This window comes from Vigna unguiculata, chromosome 3 (assembly GCF_004118075.2).
Source record: "Vigna unguiculata cultivar IT97K-499-35 chromosome 3, ASM411807v1, whole genome shotgun sequence".
Taxonomy (NCBI): Eukaryota; Viridiplantae; Streptophyta; class Magnoliopsida; order Fabales; family Fabaceae; genus Vigna; species Vigna unguiculata.
Window position 1 is genome coordinate 17,285,203 of NC_040281.1, and position 26,231 is coordinate 17,311,433.

A 26,231-nucleotide genomic window follows, 5' to 3' on the forward strand; every position below is an offset into this window, starting at 1 on the left:
CCTAACCCATTGCCATCCCTAGTTCTAATGATGTTCTCGGATCATGTTTTTGTTGTTCTTAGGTTGAGTTGTGAGCTTTGTTAATGAAAAAGGGAATTTTGGGTACTCTATAAGTCGTCTGAGTCATTTGTAGGTAAAGGAAATTAATTAGACTGTTTGAATTTCTGAAAATTATGAAATTGATAGACTTTCATATTGTTTGAGTTTTGACTGTTGAAATTGAGTTTTTGATTTTTAGTGATGAGTACGCATTTACAGGTTAATTATTATGTGAATTTCTTAGAGACCTTGTGAATTTACTATGTTCGGATTGTCTAAATTACACTAAATACATTGGTAAAAGTAGAATTTTGGTGTGCAACTAATATGTGTGAAAATCCACTATTTGGGAAAATTGAGTTAGGGAGAAGAAATCAACAGAATTATTGTTCTGCAGAATTATACAGACTCGCTGGGCGAGTAAATACTCATTGGGCGAACTATGAATCAAGGATACCTCTGATTGGGGAGTCATTAGGCAAGTAATTCTCGTTGGGCGATATCCAAAACAGAGATACCTATGATTTGACATTCACTGGGGGAGCATTTATCGTTGGATGATTTATTGAGGAATTATTCCCCTAGACTCCCAGTGAAATACTCGTTAGGCGAACCACCTGGTCGCTTGTCGAAATATGTTTTTCGCCTAGCGAGAGGATGTGTTCACTGGGCAAGTCTTTATGGTTCTACACTTATATAAGTTAAATTGAACTTAAATGGTTTATATGTTTTATATATTGATTTATGAAGATACGTGAATTTACTGGTGTGTGTATGAGAGCATGGATTGGTATGTGAATCATAGAATTTCAAGGGAAATTCTAGATGGAAGTGGTTAATGTATATATTGGCATAAGGGTTCTTTATGGTGATATTCATTCTCTAATAACTACTCATACTCAAATAGAGCATAGTAGTTTATGTCGTGAAGAGATGTAGGAGGTCCTAGCCACTGGACTTGATCAGGTCCTAAGCGTGAAATGGGCTTACCTTGTGAGTGGTTGGGTAATAACTCCTTGAGGCCAAACTGCAGAGTTTGGGAACTACCATAGCTACACATCACCATGAGTTTAATGTTTAATGCATGTATCCAGATAATCGAGTCTAGAGTCATCTATTTCATGTAAAGATGTATGCCTTGTGTGTTTTACTAATGAATACGATTATTCTAAATGTTTAATCTAGCTTACATTAACTTACCCTTTTACTTATTTTGGGTTTCTGTTTATGTTATCTCTTTTGCAATGATAACTTAATTGAGCATAGGGAAATATAAGTGAGAATATTCCTCTCTTGGTTAGCAGTGAGTTCACTTAATAAAGAGACATGATCTAGATATTGTCTAGTTTGTTAAAAAGTCTTAGAATTCTTGTTTCTTCCTCTAGTGTTTTAATTTTTCATATATATATATATATATATATATATATATATATACATATATATATATATATATATATATATATATATATATATATATATATATATACATGTATATATACATATATATATATATATGTATATATATATATATATATATATATATATACATGTATATATACATATATATATATATATGTGTATATATATACATGTATATATATATACATGTATATATATATATATATATATGTATATATACATATATATACATATATATACATATACATGTGTATACATATATATACATATATATACATGTATATATATATATATATATATACACATGTATATGTATATATATGTATACACATGTATATGTATATATATGTATATATATATACATATACATGTATATACATATATATACATATATATACATATATATATATATATGTATATACATATATATATATATATATGTATATATATATATATATATATATATATATATATATATATATATATATATATATATATATATATATATATATATATATATATATATATACTCGTTTAACAATTTATTTTGTCTTATCAATGTGCAAAATTGTGTTTAGTAGTTTATGACTATTAAATGGGATGTTACAAGAAGTAGTGATGGTCAATGATACATGTTAGTGTCAATGTCACATGTTAGTATCTTATATTCAATCTTGTCTCTATATTTATTATTTTTCTTCAATTTAGTCTCCTCTTTTCTTTAAATTGAGCAATTTTGTCAATTTTTAAATTGAGACAAAATTTAATTTTTATATAAATGTTATACAATTTTTATGAAAATATTCCTAATTTAGAGTTAGAATTAGTTTAAAATTAGAATGAAAATTTTAAAGGTGGGAAATAACATCATTGATTTAAAATTTTAAGAGTTTAAAATTTATATAATCTATTTAATACTTTATGTGATTTTTAGGTTAAAAATCAATTAAACTATTTAATACTTTATGTGATTTTTAGGTTAAATTAAACTATTTAATACTTATCTGATTTTTAGGTTAAAAATCAATTAAATAGTCTAAAGTAAAAATTTGTATAACATTTATATAAAAATTAAATTTAGCCTTAATTTGGAAAGAGACAAAATTACTCAATTTAAAAAAAAAAGGTTAGGGTTAAATTGAACAAAAACAACGAACATGAGAAGCAAATTGAACATAAGACATTGACATGTGACACTAACACTAACACGTGGTATTGACACTAACACTAACACGTGGTATTGACACTAACATATGACATTGACACATGTCATTGACCTTGACACATGGCACTACTGTTGCCACGTGACATGATGTTGGCTTGACATGTGCACATTGTTTTTGAATTAAGAAAAATTAAAAATTAAAATAAGATTTAAAAAAACCACAACCTAACAAGTTGTGTACACTATTCACTATCTGTTAATTATTTAAACTGCATAAGAAAAAGTACTAAATTTAATAAAATTAACCACAATTGAAATTTTATTGAAAATAAAAAACTAGAATTGTCAAAATTGAAAAAAATTAGAGAATAAATATGTATTTTGACCCAATATTAATTTAACATAAAAACCATATTGACACGTATTAATAAATATTGAGACCATATTAAATAGAAAAACATTAAACAATAATTACTCGAAAAAGATATTAAGCATTTTTTAATGTTATGGAATGTCTAATTATATTTTAAATTTGTGGTAACATATTTATATTATAGTACACGATTAGTTTTAGTTAATGATAACGATTTAAAATATTGAAACTTAAAAATTATAAATTAAAATAAAATAGAGGTTAAGATTTTTTTTAATATCTAATTAAAGATGTAAGGCCCTTTTATTTCAGCACTAATATTTAATGACTGCCCCAGAATCTAATGGGCCTAAGGGCTGACTCATAGAGTGTCCAAGACCCCTAAGGCTACATGTGTCATTTAAGCCTTTCACCCACGGGCTGACCTTAACCCCCTTTAAAAATAAACCTTATATTTTTAGCCCACTCAACAGGGGTTTTTTTAAAGCCCCACCCCCTTGAACCCCATATAAAGTGGGTTGGGACAGGGTTACGGTGTGGCCGACCCTAAGACTAAATTAATTCATTTTCTCTTCCGCTTCTTTCCAACAAAACTCACTTCTTCTCGAATCATTACTCATTCATTCCTGTAAGTTTCGTCATTTTCTCTCTTTCACTCTCTTTCACGATGGTGTGAACTCGTTCTTGTAAGTTTCGTCATTTTCTCTCTTTCACTCTCTTTCACGACGGTGCGAAGGGCTCACTATCCTCCATCATCTTCGAGTGTTGTGGATTCCTCTTTCTTCTTTTCTCCATCATCTTCGAGGTTCTTCTAGAGAGTTCAAATTCTCCTCTGATTCTTGACTATACGGGTTCGTCAAATTCTACTCCATCTTGTTTCAATAATTTTTAGAACTTCTAAAAATGATTGGGAAAGTTATATATACTTTGATTAGAAAAATCAATTAATGGGGTTGTTATGGAAAGATGGGAGAAATGGGGCTACAGTTTATTTTTCCTCTTTTAATTAAAAAGAAGATGAGGATGAGGCCCTGTGTTATATTCATTCTCGAAAGGAGTTGGTATTAAACAGGGTGAGATGAAAGTGACTAACCTATAATGTTATCCTCATTTGCTTTTTGTACAATATACCAACAGATTTTTGAAGTACTTAGTTTTAATGTATATTTGTAACTTCCAATTCATAGGAGAGAATTACTTCATAGTTATGGATTTGAGCACGTAGCAATGCTAAACAATTTAGAGAAAGCTAGACTATTTAATGCTTAAATAGTTGGTCTAATTAACGATTGCTAATTTTGAATGTGTAGTCTCTGATTGACTAGCATCCAAGTCTATGGTATAGTCAAAGCTTGAGAATCTTCCTAGAGTACATTGTGAACCACCCTTAAAGATAATTTCAGTGCCTGGTTCCTATTATGAGTCTGATACACTATTATGAGTTCACTTGCTAATTTGACAACCATCAATTTTACTGTATGAATTAATATTCTTTTTCAAATATGAACAGTTTTGGTGCTTTCAACTAAACTTGTTTTGGAAAAAGACAAAGAGATAAATACTTAGTGATATTTTTTACACTGTTGTTAACTTGATCATCAAACCAAAACTCAAAGGTTGTAGGTATTACTTGTTCTACACTCTTTTCAACTTTTCAAATATGTAAAAAATACATCAACTGAGAATTAAACTCACTGATTTTACTCATACCATTCCTGCTTTAGTTCATATCATATTTATGGACTTTGATGTTAGTCCATGCTGGTAAACAAGAGTATGTGTTGGGACATTTTAGGACTTCAATTACAGAAGTTAAAATTTTAGAACAGATACTTTCTTACTGGGACCTAGAAGTTAACGTATAATTGCATTCTATGCCTGCATTCATAGCAATTTCAAATACAAAACATGGGAATTGCCAATTCTATCCCATTCACTCCAAAAGTAAATGAATTATCTGACAAAGTTAATGCAACTGGCTACATTCCATGTTGTTCACATAATCAGGGGTGAGACCCCTGAAAAATATTTAGCTAAAATTCCTTATTAAAGTGAAAGAAAAGTTTGTGTAAGGAGAAAGAGTGGACACCTGTGTTTGTGCATGTATGTGTGACTTTTGTTTATTAAGTTTTGAAGATACATTTATTTTTCTACTTTTTTTCCCACACCCATTTGTTTTTTTCTTTTACTGTTAGCCTACCTCTGAGATGAGTTTGGGATTCTAAATAAAACTGATGTTAGCTTGTTGAAGTAATTTCTAAGTATGGAGCATGTCTAATAATTTCCCTTGTGAAACACTGTAAATTAATAAAGTCCCCATCTTTCATTGATGATAACAGCTGCACTAAACTGGATATGGAAATCATTAACTCTCCCCATCAGATATGACACAAAACTATTGTATTTTGAATAACAACATCAATGTAAAATAGCAATTCTATAGGTTTAACTTACATGCTGCTACTGGCTTTCCTCCAAGTGAAGATCTACGTGACTTGCTTGGCAGTGGTGCTTGAATCCCAGTTAGAGATTTTATCCTCTTCGTTTTCTCAATAGTTGAAATTGGTGATTTTATAATGCCCCTGATGGGTGATTTTACATGATTTCTATGGCTAGTACCCTATAAGTTAAGAAACTAGAAGAATTAAACATTGCTTTTCTTTTCTCGTAATCCAAACACAAGAAAAAGTTATTTAATCGTGTCTTTGCATTGAAAATATTTTCTTTTCTTATGTTGATATCTTATCTTGATTTGCAAAATGTGTATTTGATTTGCAACATAGTGTTCTCTGGATATGCACCACTCAGAATTCGACTGGTCCAGCATGTCATTCGGTTTGGATGATCAATTAAAACATTAATGAATGTTATTGATCTTTTTTAGGCATCATGTTCAAGAAATTTTGAAGCTACTACCTGGACCACATCTAGAAACGAAGGTTAGTACCTGTGAACTCTAACTGAATGTTTTTTCTCATGTAATGTTTCTATTGTTGACATGAGAAGCCAAGGTGGTTTGCTTCTTGAAGATTTGATGAAGATTGAATGAAGCTCTTTTGAACTATCTTGAAGCCATAAACATTGGAATGAAGTCTACATTGATGAAGGAAAGGAGATTTGATGATATCCATGGTGATCAAGGCTGGAATGTGTGCTCTCCATGTACTTACATCATTAAGAAAGTGTGCTTGTAGTTTGTAATTCATGTTGTAGACCTTAAAGCATTAATTAGATGTAGTTTGGTCTTTGGTGTGTTTTTTAATCTGTTGAATGGTTTTTCAACAGGTTAAAATGTCTCTTTTAATCTGTTGAATTGCTTTTTAACAGGTTAAAAGGTTGGTTGTAGTAGTCTTAAACTGCAACAAATTCAATCAGTTGATTTAGTTTTTAATCGACTGATTTCACTTAAGTTAAGTGAAATCAACCGATTGATTTGAAAATCAACCTGTTGAATTTCGTAACAGTTTGACTATAAAAGCTGTGATTTTCTAAAGAGAGGTAGGTTGATCATTTTTAGAGCACGAATTGGTTCTGGAAACGTGTGGAAACTCTCTCCTTCGTGATCATAGGTGTTGCAACTGTTGAAGATTGATCTTGGATCAATTCTTGAAGCTTTTGGCTTAGTTTGAAGCTTGGAGAAAGTGGTTTGTGGTAGGCAAGGCTGTGCTACCACTAAGGTTTGATCTTTCTCAAGCTTTGTGTGTGTGCCTGGTGGTTTTCCAGGTCTGCAAGAGAGTTCTTGCTGTGCTGGTGTGATTCTTGTGTGATTCAAGAGTCTTTTGTGGTGTTTTTGCATATTTTGGAAGTGTAAGGGTGGATTCTTTGTAAAACTTTTGAAATAGTGCAAAGTCAAGCTCAAGTTGCCTTGACAAACTGGATGTAGCTCAAGTTTGAGTAAACCAGTATAAAAATTTGTGGTGTCCTCTCTTCTCTAACCTTTCTCTCTTGCATTTTCATTTTAAAGTTTCAAGAACTTGTGCTTTAATCATCTTTTTCATGTTCTTGCATGTTTTCATAGCATCTGAAGCATTGAGCATGTTTGTATAATCATTTGGAACTGATCTTGATCATTCTTGAGCATTGTTTCTGGTTTAAAATTCAAATTCATATTTCTGCATTTTTCCCAGTATTTCAGTCGACTGTTTTTCAATTTCAATCGATTGATTATACTAGAACATAATCTGTTTAGTAAAATCAATCTGTTAACTCTGTTTTTGATCGATTGAAAGTGTATAGTTCAGTACTGTTTGCATCCTAACTTGGTGATCTATTTGATTCAATTAAAGGAGGATTTTAGCTTGCAAAAATAGCCTAAAGTTTTAACTAGCCAATTCAACCCCCCCTTCTTGGCTTTTCAACCATTTCAAAACTAACATCTATGCTATTTATAACTGTTTGAATCAAAGTCACATATTAATAATATTATCCCATTCACCTTTCTTAGTCGTTATATTTTATTGTACATGGCTAATTTTCTTAGCAATAAATTATTTTGTTTTGATTCATGCACATTAGTTTTGTAGATTTATTTATTTATCCCTTCTTTCCTGGGTTGGCTTAATGGATACATAAGATAATGATAATTTTTTTATTCTTTCAGATGCTTGCCTACCTGTTACATTTTTATTTGAGTTTTAGATAGTGGGTTGAAGAGAGTTTTAAATATGGACCACCCTAAGAGTAACCCTTTAGTTTTGGTTGATGATCTTGCATCTGAAACTCCTGGTCCATCTGAAAGTGCAACCACAAATAAAAAGGAAGTCTCAAATGTTTGGAATTTTTTCACAAAAGTAGGAAAAGACAAGGATGGCATTGAAAAGGCTGCTTGTAAGTATTGTGGCAATAACTATAAAGTTGGAAAAATCCTATTACTAAAAAATATTATGGGACTTCGCATCTAAGTCGGCATGTCAACGTGTGTAGAAGTATTCCAAACACAGATATGGATATGAATCTTTATCAAGAAGGAAAGTTTGGGACACGAAGAATCAATCAAAAGATTCATTGTAAGTTAATTGCAAGAGCCATAATCAAACATAGTCTTCCTTATAATTTTGTTGAATATGAAGGAATTAGAGAGTGAATAAAATACATTAATCCTAATGTTGACATGAAATATAGGAAAACTATTGTTTTAGATGTGGAAAAGGAATACATGGAAGAGATGGATAAAGTTAAGCAAAGCATATATAGGATTCCTAATAGAATTTGTTTAACTTCTGATGTTTGGACAGTAGTTACTTCTGAGGGCTATATTTGCCTAACTGCACACTTTGTCGATGAAAACTGAAAATTGACAAGTAAGATTCTTAATTTTTGTCGAATGAAACCACCACACACTGGTGTTGAACTAGAAAGTGTTGTGTTTGATTGCCTAAAGCAATGGGGTATTGAAAAGAAAATTTTCTCAATTACCTTGGACAATGCTTCTGCAAATAATATCTTGCAAGACATTTTGAAAAGCCATCTTTGTGTTCATAGAAATTTATTATGTAACGGTGAGTTTTTCCATGTACGATGTTGTGCTCACATCCTTAATTTGATAGTTCAAGATGGTTTAAAGGTATCTGACAAAGCACTTCATAGTATTAGAAAGAGTGTTAAGTATGTTAAATCATCAAGTGGAAGAACTCTCAAATTCAAAGAATGTGTTAGCGATGCTGGCATAAATATAAGCATTGGTTTGAGATTAGATGTAACTACAAGATGGAATTCAACTTATTTGATGCTTGAAAGTGCAATCAAATACAAAAAGCCTTTTGAAATTCTCAAAGTGGTTGATAGGAATTATAAAAATTGTCCATCTTTTGAGGAATGGAATAGGGGAGAGAAAATGTGTCAATTCTTATAACCATTTTATGAGATCACAAATGATGTCTGGTTCATTTTATCCCACTTCAAACTTGTATTTTATGCAAATTTGGAAAATTCAGCTTATCATTGAAGAGAATTTGTTGAACGAAGATGTCACCTTAAGGAAAATGACTTTGAATATGAAAGACAAGTTTCAAAAGTATTGGAAGGGGTATAATATTAGGTTAGCTTTTGGAGCTATTCTTGACTCACGACTAAAGGTTGATTTTATAACGTATTGTTATAAAAAATTGGATCCTTTGACCTATGGAGAGAAAACAAAGAAAGCGTTAGAGAAGTTCAAGAGGTTGTTTAAAGAATATGTAAAAAACTTGTCTATTCCTAGTGTTTCTCTTTCCCAATCACCTACTGAATCCATCTCAATGTCTCAATCTAATATTGAAGGGAGAAAGTTGAAGAGATCGAGGATTATTTCTGTAAGCATTTTATACCTAGTGTTCATTGTTTTCAATTTTTTCTTGTTTCATTTTGATAATTAATATGTAATGCATTGTAGGATTTTAAAATGTATCAAAATGAATCAAAATCTATCGTTGGCAAGAACGAGATAGATGCTTATTTAGATGAACCAACAATAGATGATGATGAAGACAGAGAAGATTTTGATGTACTCAAATATTGGAAAACTAGTGAGAAAAAATTTCCCATATTGTCTATAATGGCTCAAGATGTGCTTAGTATTCCCATTACTATAGTTGCATCAGAGTCAGCTTTTAGTAAAGGTAGGCGTGTACTCTCTAAATATAGAAGCTCCATTCTTCCTGATCATGTGCAAATGTTGATTTGTACTCAAAATTGGTTACATGGATTTTCTGAAAATCCTAGTGGTAAGTTTATATGTTGTTAGTTTTAAAGTCATTTTACATTAAATAATTAACTCTAGACTAGTGATTTGATTGTATCAATTGGTTATGTGATAAATGAAGTTATTGAAGATAATTTTGGCCATGAGGGAATCATTGATGAGTCTAAACTTCTTGAAGATGTTGAAAGTCACCAACAATGACACTTCTTCAGGTTCTCTTATATGCTTTGTCCATTATCACAATATATTTGGTGTTTAATTCTTTAAGTCAAACATTTCATTTGTAAAATAGATTAATGTAAAGGAAATGTTGAGGATCTTCCCAAACATATTAAGATTGAAGTTGAGAAATCACTTTCAGAATTTAATTGTCTTAAAAAGACAAATTCTTTGAATATCAATTACCTTTTACTTTTTAAATCCATGGTGTTTAATTCTTTGAGATAAACTTATTCATATTGTGTGAAATGTGTCTAATGTTGACATAAAACTGCACTATTTTTTAGATTATCACAATTGAACTTCTGGACAAGTATAAAAAAAAAAAGTGAAGCTAAATTGGAAGTAGTGGATGTGTTGTTTTAAGCTATTTTTTCCTGTGAAGTTATGTAGAAGAGTTGGAATTTAATTTTGTATTGACTAATGTTGTTTACGGTGCAATAGATTATTAACATTTTTTTGCACTTTTTTTATCAGGGAGGAGGGATCTACCCTATGTCACATGGAATGGGGAGGAAAGGATGATTTTTTGTTTATTTCTTCACTTGAAATGTTGATTTTTGTTATGTGTATGTTGTTTTCCTCTGCAAATGTTAACTTTTGGTGAATTGGAACAAGACTAAAAAACAGTGAAGATGCATATGTTGTTTTGTTGTGTTTTTTATTTAGTTATTTCCATTTTTTCTTGTATTCAGAATGAATATTTTTTTCTAAAAAAAGGCCCATGGGCTGGCCCTATACCATAGGACTTTGTGGGCTTTTTGATCTTGTGGGCTTTTCCAATGAGGGGCTTTTGGGCCCTGTGGGCTTTTCTAACCCCAGCCCATGTGGGTCAGGGCCAAACCATGAGAAATGGGCCAATTTGACAAGTCTACCTAAGGCAGCCAAACACTTCTCACTCCTGCCATTCTTGCAAAAAATAGTACCTTACTCTCTCCTTTTTTCCCCTCAATAGAAGCTCTGCTAGGGTTTGAATCTCCTCCATCTTCAAGCTAGCTCAACTCCGTCCTATGTCACATAAGTTGATCTCCAACCCGTATCCCCTTCCCTCTAGCTATATTTTTGTGTTTTCAGTTAGGGTTTACTGTAGTGAGCTTGTCTTAAATCTGTTCCTCTATTTTTCCAACTTCTTAGTCCATCCCTAGAGCTGTTGTGCTCACTGTTTAGCGTCAAAGTATTTTGCTAGCTATTTCTAGGTAAGGGAAGCTAGAGTTTCACACTTTAATATATATATTGTTTTATTTCAGTGTTGTTTAGTGCTCTTGGTGATTGTGTGATGTTTAAAATGATATGAACATGTACTGTGCGTTATTATGGGTGGATTTCTATGCTGGCATGCATGAACAGTGGAGCAGATTTGATAATCTCGCCCAAGCGAGTGGGTCTCACCTGAGCGAGAGTATCAGAAAACCCTCCCAAGGGTTGTGCAAGTTATCGCAGGCGACGAGCTCCAATCTTAAGCGAGAAGTCATCTTGCTCAGGCGAGGAGGTCTTGCCTAAGCGAGAGAACGCGACGGCACCACTGTTCCTTTTTCGAGCTTTCACCTAGGCGAAGGGAGCTCGCCTGAGCGAGACCTTTCTGCCTATGCGAGAAGCTGGGCGAAAGGCATGCTGGCTCTGTTTGTTTCTCTGTTCTTGGTTGTTTACCATATGTTTGGAATAAATAAACTTGTTAAAGCATGAGATGAGTGAACATGCATGAGTAAAGTGGTTTATGGGTTGTGGATGATGAGTATGGCATGATCTTGGAATGTAATGAGTATGGAATGGTTGGTTATAAAAGTAACATGGAATTGGTGTGAGCATGAATGTTATATTGCTTAATGAAACATGTTGTTGGTATGGTTAGGATGTAACATCCTAGCCGAAAATTACTTATTAAAATAAAATAAAAATAAAACTCAATAAAACAACCTTATTTATTAATCATCAATTTCGCAAAACGCGGGAAATATTTAAAACTTTACGTTCAACGCGCCAAAAATAGATAAAATGTTTCGCATTAAGACTGTATTACAATTGAAATGATCTATAAAATTATTACAATAACACCATGGTCCAAATACAATAAACTAGTGAGGAAATTTCCCAAGAGATCCCCACTACGTCCCTATGCACCTGTCCGCTCACCTGCATCAACATCTGCTCCCATGTAACAAGTTACATGATCATCGCCACACACACACAGATAGGGTGAGCACATTTAAATAAAACCAAGCAATAAAATATGAAATACAACATCAAAACAGTTAAACCCCGGGTTAGTATTCTTCTTCCTCTTTCTTTACTTCTCCACTTCCAATACTTTCATTAGATGTCTATCATTTCTATACCCTTTAGGTGAGAACGATGATCGATCTTTGCTGCACGAGTGTCTACTCGCCCCTCCGACTACAGGCCACCACCTGATAGTCCACATGTGGGAATAACTTTGCCACAGCATCTCACCGTGACACCAAGTGGAGCTCCCCGAAACAAACATAAAGTTTGTAACTGTTCCAGACTACCAAAACTCTATCAGAATCACTCTGAAGAGGGCAATCACCCGAACCTTGCCGTACGAGCCACAACTCGCACATTCCACTGGACTTCCTAAACCACTAGGCTACAACCTTGAGTGGTCACGTGTTACCCTAATACAAGATTACACTCGTAACTGGGTCCCCAGCCAAAGCATCGCATCATGAACATCCACCACGCCGCCAGGCACCACTCGCCGCCACCGCCTGACGCACCTGCCCGCGCCGCCAGGCGCCACTTCACCTTCAGGACCTCTGCTATGTCATACCGCCTGGCGGAACTACCCCTACCACCAGGCGCCAAGCGTCAACAGTGGCCACTGCCACTAATTTGTTTCCGTCCGCCTGGCGGCTCATTCACGCCGCCAGGCGCCATACCAATAGTGCTTTGTTACTGATTTATTGGCACATTAAACAGGTCCCAAGGGACCTCAAATCACACATACCACAACTCACAGCACATGTACAATTATCCAATTATGCTAAAATGACTCGATCAAAATGCTCACATCTTTGTCAATGCCAATAAATAATACTTTCATGTCAAGGATTACATTCTTTTACAAGTGCTATTTAAACATGTTGTAACACACTCCAGAACTCAAGTCACATACCTCAGTAGTTGAATACTAATTTATCTCATACCAATTCATATACCAATGTTACACATAATTCTGACATTACTACAAATAACGTGCCATAATAGCTACCCCTAATAAACATAATTCTACTTCGTACCATCTCTTCACGATCACCACATTCTAGTTCACATTTTTCATTTTTTTACTATATTATCCTACTTTCTGGAATATATCTCAGCACTTACAGCTTAACCTTTATGGCATCCATCTCATTATATCACTTTTCCCACCCTCGTTATCTCTAATCTTCCTTAATTCCGAACATACCATATTCATATAAATTTTTCCATTTTATACATATACATTTATAATGTATTTCTGATTGAAAAGCCAACACCACAAAACCCATATTAACCAACCAAAATAAGCTACACTGTTAGGCCGCCTGGCGGCAGCTCATGCGCCGCCAGGCGGTGCATGCCAATCTGGGTTTTGCCCAGAATTTCCAACACTGCACTATGCTCAAATATCCTAATTTTATGATACTTACCTTCGTCCTAACATTTTGCTATATGCACATGCCATACAGTGTTCATACAGTACTCATATTATCGTCAATTTTGGATAATCAATACACCTTTCATTACAACACTTCAACAATCGTTGTCCCCGATCCCAACATGAATTCCACAACCCCAAATTCACACAACATACACAACTTCAATATATCATGATCATCTGCAGACATTCACCATATAATATTCATGTTCGTGCATATAAATTATCATGGCGCATCACAGGAAACATCAAGAACATCAAAACAAAGAAACAGCGTCACAGTGCTTGTGCCGCCTGGCGGTTCATCCTCTGCCGCCAGGCAGTTCATGGAGAAAACCCAGAAAACATTTAGATTTGCATGTGCCGCCTGGCGGCAGTTCATGCGCCGCCAGGCGGTTTTTGGAAAAATCCAGAATACGTGAAAGAAAGCAGAAAGTGATGTTTTCCCCAATTCAAGTATGGCCCAGAATACATCTTCATATAATACAGAAATAAACATGTAATACGAACTCCCCTAACCTAGAATTCCTTCGCTTAAAATGGCACGTTTGTCTTCTTTCCTTGAACTCCAACAACTCCTCAAGCTCTCCCGCTGTCCAGCCCTTCAATCCCACTCTCTACTCACTGTTTCTCTCTGAATTCGTACAACCCTCAATACCCTAATTGTGCAGACTCCAAAACCCTCCTCTCTCACACAATTAGCCTTTTAATTGGGTCTTAATTATGGTTTAAAGGCATAAACGAAATTGCTTGTGATAAGTGTCATTCAAGACGATTATGGGATTGTTTTTCAGCCCCTTTGAATGCCTTAACGTGGCTGTTGGTGTTCTACCTCCTCTCTTCTTTGCCAAAAATCAAGTTTAGCAAAAAGAAAACTTATTTTAGGTCTCACCAAGGTTTGAACCCCCAACCTTGCAATTATTAAGTCAATGCTAAACCATCAAACCGATTCATGTTTCTTGCTAAACTAACATAACTAAATTACTATATTCTTACTTAACATGCACTTTCATAATATTAAAACAATAATTAAATAACACATAATTGGCATACATAGGACTCGAACCTAAGTCCTTTCACACAATTAAAGTACTCTCAACCATTTGAGCTAACACTTGTCCACATCATATCAACCATTATTAAATACCATAAAGGCTTCCACAACCCGCATTTATTAATTAATTATTTATTTAATTAATTAAATTTCACGGGTCTTACATAGGACGTAATTCCACGATAGTTTCGTGGTGGTGCCTCATTGATTAGGATGTAATTCCATGAATCTCTAGGTGAGATCTTATGGTGGTGCCTCATTCGGTCAGGATGTAATTCCATGACCCCTGTTAGTGGGTGTTCATGGTGGTGCCTTATTTATATAATTTAGTAAGGATTCAAGGTAAGGATTGCATCCTGACACTCTAAAGAGTCAGTTAGTCTCACATAGAGTGTACTGACTTAAGTGGTGAGAGTACCAGGAGGCCTGGAACACTTTAAGGGCTAACCTTGTGTGTGGGGGATGAAACACTGAAACAATCAGCTCGGTATAGCAGCTCGGTAGGGCAGTAAAGGCCACCACAAGTGCAAGCATCCGCTGAATCTGACTAATTATATGTATCCGGATGATTCGTGTCTTGAGTCTTAGTGTATTGTTTGCAAGTCATAACATGTGTGGTTGACGTGTGTATCTTGGAATATGAAAGTGTATGTAATTGTATGATAAACCATTTTCTACTATAGCTTACCCCTTTTGCTTGTTTGATTGTTATGTATGTGGTCTTCTCTTTTTGCGATGATCATCAATTTATTGATGTGAGCAGATGCGAGAAATCCTCGTTGTCAATAGGGAAATAGTGACTCCGCTGCATAGCCTACCTGGGCTGGATTCCATTTAATTGGGCTTTTCTTTTAGGGCTATGGCCCATGTATTGTCTTGCCTCTGGGCTTTATTTTGAATTACTGTTGATACTTTACTATACTTTATTATTGGCATCGTGGTGCGCCCTAGTTCATTCCTGGTTCCTTTTGGGATAACTGTAAGATGTAACGCTTATACTCCAGGTCCTTACTTATTATACTTTCCCGTGTGACATTTCTTTTAATTAAAGTTATTAATTAAATGGGGTGTTATAGAAGAATTTCGTTATTTAAAAAGAGAAGTACCATTATTAAGTAATAGGCTCCTAAAATACTCAACATTTTTAAATCAGTGTACTAAATTTTGGGTTCATGTACCTTAATACGATATAGTTCATAATTGGTATTGAGTTCACATTCAACATGACTTTGACATAATGAAAGCATGGCATATGTTTTGAATTTTGAACATAAATTAAATTAAAGTTCTTTCAGTGTATCTACTTATGACCTCATATTAGGGATTACAAATAAATTTGTCTTGTGGATATTATACCCATAGGGCTGTACGTACAAAGAAATATAATTTTTTTTTTTTGCAAAAAGCAGCATAAGTCAGGTACCACAAGTCGAGAAGTCAACATCCAGACGCACATGATCGTACCTCACAATCTTAAATATATAAACATGTTAAGATTGGGAGGCTGATGTGTTGTACAAAGACATGGTACCCCCTTCCCCTCCCAAGGTACACAACATAGGGGATTGATGGTAGTACATGACCTAGGGGGCTAATAGGACCAGGAACCCACCCCCATCCTTGATGTACATGGCGTAACCTAGTAATGTAAGATAACATGTACTCTGATCATGCTGATTTGCCAAGTCAGTATAATCACCTCAGATGAGGTAAATCCAAGGTTAATTAGGTCATTCTCATTAGTAGGTAATTTGGCTAGTTGAACTAAATCCCAACCAGGTAAGACCCATGAAACCTAGTATAAAAGACACATTTTACGAATTACATTATTATGTTTTATTCTGACATCTTACCCCATATATATATCGGACTAACTTTGGCATCAAAATGTCTTTTGAAGGCATATGCCCTCCTTCGTTTGAGACTAGAAGATGAGACACCCTTGAAGCTTGTTTAGGAGACTTTACAGGATATACTTTGACCTTGTAAGAACAATTGGCGCCCACCGTGGGGCAGAAAAATATTTTCTAAAGACAACTATGAAAGTTAGAAGATTTGAAAGATGGTATCTATAAGACCCGAGAAATTTATTAATTAAATAAATTATTAATTAATAAATGCGGGTAGTGGAAGCCTTTATAGTAATTAATGGAGTGAGCCTAGAGTAGAATAAGACTCCCTTTTAAACTCTCAACTCATATCAGGGCAGGCAGGGAAAGACTGAGACTATCGATACCAAGTCGGGGTTGATGAAAGATCACAGGATGGATACCCTATGGTTTGGTTGGTCTCTATGTCTGCTTCACTTCGTAGCATTAAGGGGATAATGCAATGAGGGAACTTTCCAGAAACCGCCTGGCGGCATTGAAGACCCGCCAGGCGACACATGTGACTTATACTGGATTTCTGGGTTTCTGTTAAGAATCGTCTAGCGCTGAAGAGCTACCATCAGACGACGTGTGTCAGTGTTCTGTTCATGAAAAATGTTATTTTTTTTGTTTTCGTGTTTTCGCGAAGTAGGTATCACCGAACGCTGGTTTTGTACCGTCAACCGCCAGGTTCCTGACATTTGGGAGTTGGGTGTCACAGATTTTTCTAGTCTGCGCAGTTTTTATAAAAATGTGTTTCCTGATTCGTTATCTGTCTGATTTAGGTGAAATTTTGACAAGCGATTCATAACATGTTTTTCTTCACTTTGAACGTGGAGATTTGCATTGGCTATTTGCAGCTGGAGATATACGTCACTCATGATTGGTTGTTTCAATTCCCTAAGAGTGTGATTATTAATGGATGATTAAGTGTGCTTAAGTGCTAGTATGACCTTGATTGGTGAATGTGTATATATATATATATATATATATATATATATATATATATATATATATATATATATATATATATATATATATATATATATATATATATATATATATATATATATATATAAGAGTATATAGATGTGTGATTTATGAGTATGTTTTTGGAAGTGCTTGTTGAGCCATATTGAATATATGAATCTATATATGTTAGCTCGAATGTATAATGTTATAAGTGTGTGAAAAAGGCCACTATTGATGATATCACTATGGTAGAGTATTGCATTATCATGATGGGTTTTAGGCAAGTATGGGAACATGATAATCATACTTTAAATGTAATGGAATTGCGGGGGCATGCAGAATAAGTATATAGCTTTGATTATGTCTTATGTGGTGTATGTGAATTGTATACATGTAAAGGGTTGGGAAAATGATAAGTAGAAAATAACATGGTTTGGACTTATCTATGAATGTTTTAAGGAGCATGAGTTGTGTTTGCTATCTTATAGTGGTTCCATGAAAATGTGTGCTGGTTGGCAAAATATATGTTTTAATGGGTGATACTTGTGTACATGTATGCTAAAGCAATCTAAATTGAGATTGTGCATGTGAGTCATGTTGATTTCTTAAATCCTATATTCTTGACTGTGGATATGCATAATTATAAGAGTAGGATTGATCTTACTCTGTTTGGGTGCTAAAACCAGTAAAGTTTCACTATTGATATAACGCTTGGCGGCATATGGGAGGCTGCAAGGCGATAGGACAATCAGAGATATCCCTAGAACGTGTGGTGCCTGGCGGTGAGGAGTGACCCGCTAGGCGATAGCCTTAAAAATAGTGGGTCAAGATCTGACTAGCGCCTGGCGGTGAGAGGTACCCATCAGGCGATCTGTGCTGTGATTTTTCTTGGCAACGCTTAGGCAATGCCAAGCGATAACATAGAGAGCATTGTGCTCTGTTGGTTTGCGTTTTGTGTGTTAATGATGTGAGACTCAGACCAGGAGATGCTTGTTTGTGTCATGAGTGGGTAGGTTCATGGCTGGTGGTGAACACGTGATAATATGAGCGAGGAGATTCATATTATGATGCTTTTGTTTGAGTATATGAGCGGGGAGGTTCGCATGTTTCATGCTCACACTTGAGGGCTGGTGTGAACGGGGAGGTTCGTAGTTGTTGGATCACGTGTGTTGGACTATGGGCAAGGAGGTCCGTAGAGTTAGACTACGAGCGGGAAGGTTCATAGAGGCAGAACCACGAGCGGGCAGGTTCGTGAAAGCATCATATATCCTAGGTCCATGGCCAAGTAATTGCTTGGTGATTTGGATGTGCGTGGCCTACGAGGCTTTGGGTGAAACCTTAAGGATGAACTTTGCTATAGCATTCCTTGAGTTGTGGCTCAGAATGGTATCCCTTGAGTTGTGGCTCGGGATATTGGGTAAACACGTGGCATTCCTTGAATTGTGGCTCGAAATGACATCTCTTGAGTTGTGGCTCGGGATGATGGATGAACACGAGGAACTCTTGAGTTGTAGCTCGGGGTAACGAGTGTTGCCGATGTGAGTGTATGAGTTGTGGCTTGTACGAATGGGTCCAGATAGATTGCCCTCCTCAGTATTTGGCTGGCGAGTTTGGTAGTCTTGAGACGTTACGGACTATGTTCGTATTGGGAACTCCACCTAGCGTTATAGAGTGTGGTCTGTAACAGGTTTCCCGCACGTCTTCTACAAGTTGTGGCTTGTAGGTAGAGGCAGCAAATGGTATCTTGAGGTTATCATCTAAAGACGTAGAATGCGGGTAACATGGTGGTGGCCATGTGATATGAAATCAAAGGATAGAATTCCTATGGTGATCTATGTTTATATATTTTGAATATATATATATATATATATATATATATATATATGTGTGTGTGTGTGTGTGTGTGTGTGTGTGTTTTTATATACTATTAGCTCACCCTATCTGCTTGTGTTTGGCGATGATCGTGTAATTCATTACACGGGAGCAGATGATGTTGCAAGAGGTGTGGGTGAGGCATATCATCAAAGAGAGGGTTAACTGGGAAAAGCTTTTATTGGGTGTTATAATTATTGTTTTTATGAACTTTGTAAACAATGTTTTACTGAGTTATGAGTTTGGATATTGTATTGGGTTTTATAAATTATGGATATTGGATAATTTCTGATTTAATAAATGTTTTAAAATTTCCTGCATTTTTGAAAAATGAAGTATAATAAATGATGTTTAATATTTATTTCTATTTTATTTTAGTTAAATTAGTAATATCTGACCGGGATGTTATAGTATCCACCATAAGCAGAGTTGTGGAAGCAAGATGGGTGAAACCCTTTACTAATCTGGCACTATATTTGAGGACCAAGCAAAGATACAACAAGAGTTTGCCGACTATAAGAAACGCAATGATGAGAAAATGGAAGCCTTGAAAGAGATGAATGCTAGGCTAAAGAGAAAAGTCGAGGTCGACAGGCAGCTCAAAGGAAAGGAAGTCAATGACACTGTGCATGAAGGGCAAAGGATGAGTGCCCACGAGATGAAGGAAGAGAGCGAGTATAATCCTACCCAAAGGACCAAAGGAGTAACCAATAACTCCTTAGTCAGCAAAAAAAGTCATCGACACCCTTTCGTTGATGGAATCACCGAGACCACTCTTCCTAAACAATGGAAAGCATCCACAGTTTGCTATGATAGCTCCACTAACCCTAACAAGTACATATATGTGTATACAACTAGATCAACATCTACTCAACCAATGATGTCGTCCTATGTAAGGCATTTTCTTCTAATCTAGGAGGACCTGCCCTAGATATGTTTGCCAACCTACCACCATTCTCCAAAGACTACTTTGATGTGTTAACTTCTTCTTTTTCCACTTACTTCGAAACGAGCCGATGGCATGATGTCACCTCACTCTCCCTACTTAACATAAGACAAGAACAAGAAGAGTATTTGAGAGCCTACATAGATAGATTCAGAATGACCGTACTCAAAGTTAAAGATTCAAACTCTAATAGCACATTGCACTATATGATTAATGACTTGTAGGTTGGGCCATTCGCTAATGAGGTATGCATGTACCCCCTGTTAATATGAATGACCTAGGGTTGAGGGTCACTAGGTTTCTTGCAACTAGAAGACATGAAGAAGTACAAAGCTCAGGCAAAGATCGACATTGTCTGGTTAAGAAGAAAAAAGTCGAGAAGCCACAACCCCTAAAGGTAATGCATGGCCACAAGAGCGTAAACCTGTCCAATATATGAACTACACACCCCTCAAGAGGCTCTTTACAAGCCGACCTCATCTGATCCCCAAGAAAGTTTTAGAGCTCCCCGGATGCATACATGAACAAGTATTGCAAGTATCATCATAATAACGGTCACAAAACAAATGAGTGTTAGGCCCTTAGAGACAAAGTGGAAGAGTTTATCAAAGTTGGGCATCTCAGGCGCTTTGTCAAAAGAGAAGATGAAGGAACGAGAAGGCATGACGGGGTTGGGTACCGCAAGTACGACAATAGAAGGGACGATAAAAGAGGAGACGACAGGAGACAGGAATAAAGAGCAAAAAGGCTACCACAACAAGACAATAGGCAGAAAGATCACCAAGATGAATGCTTTACACACACCAAACCAACTTAATCCAAACAATAGCTAACAATTTAAAATCACATCACCAGTGAACCAACCAACCAAAGCACAATCAAAGCACAAGAAATTAAAGTTAACGTCCCTTACCTTAGTTAAACAACCTTTTCTCTCAAAGATGCTCTCTAAAGCTATATCTAACATAGGAAAGTCTAACTTGACAACAAAGATCTCACTTGGTAATCTAAGCATATCACCTAGATCATTGAGCAACATAGATTCACTAAGTGCACCTTTGAGTCACATGCATAGCCTTATAGCTCACATGCAACTTAGAGTAAAAGTACCTCAAAAGGGATATAAAAAAAGAACTTACTTTGTTCTATTATTTGATCGAGTGATTGTGTATATCTATTTGCTACGAATGATTATACAATCTTTTATCTTCAAAAGGATGAAGGTAGCGATCAAAAATATCGAGAGAGGATAGAGAAAAAATTTAAGGAGTAATGATTTTATAAAAATGAACTTTAATTATTAGAAAATCTATTTATAGTTTAAACCTTTTATTATTAAAATATTATAGGGTTTTTCTTTTAAAAACCTTTAATGAAATTTTTAAGTTTTCACGTCTAGACAAAAATTAAGAAATTTTTAAATATTTTCATATTTTTAAAAGCATTAAGAAGTATGTGGAATATAAAAAATAAAATAAAAAATCATATTTTTATTCTTCGATCCTTGTGTCACTTAAAATTAATATTTTTTTATGATATGTATTAATCCTTTTCGCATGTAAGATTATATATACAAGTTTTATCTCTCACATTGATCGTATTAAATTTAAACATGATTTTCTTCCATGTACGATACCTATGATTCATAACAAAACTGCAAAAAGAAATTATAAAATAAGATTTGTGTAGCTGTCTTATTCAAATCGTATTTTATAAAAAAAAATATTATATTTAACAACATAAGTATTTAATTAACTTCTCAAATAGGAGATAAAGAGAATCACTGACAAAAAATGTTATATTTAAAAAAAAAGTGTTAAGAAATATAATATTTTCTAAGTACACACATTTCCCATTTGTTCTTTAGATTGTGACTATGTTGTTTCCTCACAACCCTTACATTTCCATTTTTGGTTCACCTTTTCTTTTTCTTTTCGTGTATTTATTTTTTCCCTCTCAATTGTCTATGTAAGTTTTGTTTAGGATTCTTCCCCATTTTGTGTCCTACTAATTTTATTTGCTTGTTCTTTTTCATCTTAATTTTGCTAAAAGTGTGTTTTAATTTTCAGTACTGTGATTTTTTTACATTAGTCTTTTGGTTAAGGTTTAAGATGACTATTACAACTTATTGAACTTGTCTTGTTCATCTTGATTCCTATTTAGTTTATTTAATTAGATATTGATTAGAGTTATAGTTCATTTTTGCGTCATACCTTTGCGGAGACTTTTTCTTTCTTTTGATTTTCTATAGTTGATTGCTGTTTTTGTTTTGTATTTGATTTTCCTTAGATGTGTTTGTGGAAATGCCTCAACTAAATTCTATTAAAGAAAAAAAAAATCACTACTTTATTTTTTTTCCTTTACTTTTCTAGTTTATTTTTCTGGTGCATATGATTAAAGACGAGAACAAAAAACTGAGAATTTAGTGAAATATAACTTAAAACCAAACATGTTTTGGTTTCTTTCTTTTTATGCTATAGTATGCTTTTTGATGAGGTGTGGAAAAATGGATTATCTTGTAATAAAACTATGATGATTCATCCCTAAAAGGGATTGAGATTGACATGAGATAGAGAGATACACGTTGAATGGATTGAGACAATGTGGCATGAAGAAGGCAACTTCTAAACAAAGCCCAACATTTTTTTCTCCCAATTTATGTTGTCCACATCACCTTTCTCCCAAATTTTAAAACCCTCTTTCTGTATGCGTGCTTACCGCACCTCCCAAAACTCAAAAGTAAGTTATATACATAGGTAGGTATAAATGAATGAATTTTGGACTTTCAAATTTCTATTAATATTAATATATGTTTATTTTATTTTTCTTATTTAGAAGGGGGCGTGGCAAAGTATATTATATATGCCCATACATACCCTATTTTTTAGCACTCTTTCTCTCTCTCCATTCCTATTGCGACTCTCTTCTCTCTCCTCTCTCTTCGCCTTTCTCTTTCTCTCTCTTTCAGATTTCTGTCTCTCTCATCTTTCTCTCTCCGGAAGGGCAAACCCTAAAGACCGTTTGCACCCACCAAGTAAGTTTTCTCTCTCCTATCTCCTCTTTCTCTCTCTTTCTCTCTTTCTTTCCGCTTTCTCTCTCTCCCTCTCTTTCCTTAAAAATTTGAATATGGGTCCTCCTTCTACCGTTCAGCTTCTGCCTCAATATAAATCATTTGTTGTGTGAATTTGTTTGTCTTCGTCATTATTACAAGCCAGATCTGTTCCCAAATTTTGGAACCCTAAAATGGGAATTGGGGATCTTCAAGCCGGGCTCCACTTTTTTGTGTGTTCTCTGTGGTTTATGGAAAAATGTAGAAACGATGATGGCGTTCGGATCGTGGGGTTTTCATTTTGCGGCGATTAGATCGAGCAAGTTCCGATTTTTTAAAGCGGAAGCGGTAAATCTGGATTTGTTTGGGCCTGATTTGATTTTGGGGTTGGTAGTCTCGGACGTTTTTGTTTTTGTTGAGTTTGGGATTTTGGGTTGCCTGTATTTTATTTTCTCAGTTTTGAATTAATTTGCATGCAGTGGAGTTTTATTTATTTTTTGGTTATGCTTTAGTTCATTGTATGTTGCCTTGTTTGAGATTCTAATGACGGGCATTGATAGAAGAAGCATGAGGCATGTTTTGAAACTTTGTGATCCTTTTGTTTCCTGTTGTGTGTAGTTGCCATGGATGATGATGTGTTGAACATGCCCAATTGGGGTTATTATGAACCCTTCAGAGGGGGACATCTTGGTCTGCAGCTCATGCCTGGTATGACTGATCGAGACACAAAGCCATATCTGCCTGCTCGTGATCCAGCTGTGTTAATGGGTGCTAATGGAACTTTTCACCCTAGAGACTGCGTTGTTTCCGAAGCACCAATGCAGTTGAACTATGTTAGAGATAATTGGACAAGCCAAAGGGATAGGTATTTCAGTATGCAGCAGCCCACAAATCCTAATTATGCTGTTCTTCCTGAAACATCAGTAGCTCCGAACTTGCAAATTATACAACCACCTGATACATCGAGAGATGAGAAAGTGGATAGAATTGAAGAGTTAGTTGTCAAAAAGGAAGGTGGCCAGTCGAAGAAAAGGCAGACTAAGGGTGCTCTGACGACCCCAAAAGCTAAGAAACCTAGGAAGCCGAAGGATAATGGCAATGTTCCAGTTCAACGTGTGAAGCCCCCGAAGAAGACTATGGAGCTTGTAATTAATGGAATTGATATGGACATTTCTGGTCTTCCCATTCCAGTTTGTTCGTGTACCGGGAGTCCTCAGCAGTGCTATCGTTGGGGTTGTGGAGGTTGGCAATCGGCCTGTTGCACCACAAATGTGTCGATATATCCTTTACCAATGAGCATGAAAAGGCGTGGTGCTAGGATAGCTGGGAGGAAAATGAGCCAAGGTGCGTTTAAAAAGGTTTTAGAGAAACTTGCGGCTGAAGGTTATAATTTTGCTAACCCTATTGATCTGAAGACTCATTGGGCTAGACATGGCACCAACAAGTTTGTTACCATCAGGTAGATAGGCGTTGCCGAGGACCTGAGACACATGACAGTTGGTCTGTTTCACCTGTATATACACCTGTGTGGTCTTTCACACAGATGTTGAGTTATTTGTTATCCAAGAATTTTCTGTTGTGGTACTTCTACCTAAAATTTGGATATTCCAGTTCTTTTGTTCTTTTTCCCTCTTCAGCTTTTATGTGATAAGGGACAACCATCTTATATGGCATCAACATTTATGTAGATGAGTTATAACTAGGTAGACTAGTTTTGGATAATTCTCATTCACCTTTATTTAAATTTGTCAAGATTTTACAATGCTTTGAATTAACTTCTCTTATTCCTTTGGTTTATTGGTTTGTCAATTGCACATTGCCCTTGTTTGTTTGATTTAGTGCTTCAGTTTTTTTAGTTGTGTATGGTTCATTAACAATCCTATCTGTGGATGCTATATGAAATGTGCTGCATTAGGTGTGCATAATCTTTCAATTGAGTTCTAGTAGGCCATGGTTTAACCTGACAATTCCTCTCGAGAGTCCTTCAGGGTTTTAGAGGTTGCACAATTGGGGGTAAGACCTACTTCTCTCCTATAATCACACCCTATATGATACGAATGTGACCTGGACTCGTAGGATAGAGATCTGTGGTATTGTCCATTGAATTAGAAGGCTTAGTGAGACTTAATTGAATGAAAAGGATGTTCCCCTGAATCTTTTTGAGCAGTGTTTAAGTAGAGAATCTAAAATTTTTTCATCAGTTCTTTCACACCCTTCCAAAGCCTTTAACACATTTGGAAGAAAATAATCATGTCTGTGTTATCTTGGGTTTCTCTAGTCCATCACTTCTTTTCCCTGTGCCTCAAAATGCAGAGTACTGTCACAATGAATTGGAATAAATGAAGACAACAGTCATGATTAGATACTAGAGATGATCTTTTTACTCTGAATAGAATGTGTTATTCGCCTCTTATTTTAGTAGTGGCATTTAGTCAGTTATTACCTGATGTAGAAATTGGTCTACATAGGTTGCCTTGCTTCTTAATACGAATAGGTTACTTTCATGTAGAAATAGTCAGTACCTGATGCCAATAGTTAGCGATGCCAATATTTCACAATTTTTTTATTTGAATGATCTTCTATATTTTGCACCCTTACTTTCTCTCAATGTTTAATGTCTTCAAACATTTATATTCGTTCAAAGCGTTTACACTAGTTCGTCGGTTCGGTGTTACCTTAAGAGATGGTCCATTTTCACGAAAAGAGATTTGTGATTCGACCCGCGAATTTAAAATAAGCAAACCTTTGTGGTTCTGTTTTATTGATAAATTATTCTTTGGTTTTGTATGCTTTTTGTCTTATATATTACATCAATCATAAAAAGGTTTCTTTAAAGAGATAAATACGTAATATAGGGTTACTTTTACTTAAGGTCCATTTGCTCGAAAAAGTCACATGAAACATGGGATAAATACCCA

At 35.0% G+C, this 26,231-nt stretch overlaps 1 protein-coding gene and 1 long non-coding RNA gene across 4 annotated transcripts; both read left to right on the forward strand.

The window, feature by feature from the left end:
- Positions 1-3,548: 3,548 nt before the first annotated feature.
- On the forward strand, positions 3,549-6,068 carry LOC114175614. Its single transcript, XR_003602866.1, has 3 exons — positions 3,549-3,847; positions 5,881-5,935; positions 6,026-6,068. It is a non-coding gene; the product is annotated as an uncharacterized LOC114175614 (long non-coding RNA).
- Positions 6,069-23,133: 17,065 nt separating this feature from the next.
- Positions 23,134-25,108, forward strand: LOC114178978 (protein BASIC PENTACYSTEINE2-like). Of its 3 annotated transcripts, XM_028065149.1 has the most exons (3): positions 23,167-23,298; positions 23,480-23,699; positions 23,932-25,108. In XM_028065149.1, exon 3 carries the CDS (start codon positions 23,937-23,939, stop codon positions 24,774-24,776), a length of 840 nt encoding a protein of 279 aa, XP_027920950.1. In that variant the 5' UTR covers positions 23,167-23,298; positions 23,480-23,699; positions 23,932-23,936; the 3' UTR covers positions 24,777-25,108. The 3 variants fall into 3 exon arrangements, with proteins under 3 accessions (XP_027920947.1, XP_027920950.1, XP_027920949.1); XM_028065146.1 differs by lacking the exon at positions 23,480-23,699 and having other exon boundaries at positions 23,134-23,298; XM_028065148.1 differs by lacking the exon at positions 23,167-23,298 and having other exon boundaries at positions 23,305-23,661.
- The last annotated feature ends 1,123 nt before the right edge of the window (positions 25,109-26,231 follow it).

Excerpts from the sequence above, each read along its gene's own strand:
- LOC114178978 (XM_028065146.1), top strand. The coding sequence starts at position 23,937 with ATGGATGATGATGTGTTGAACATGCCCAATTGGGGTTATTATGAACCC.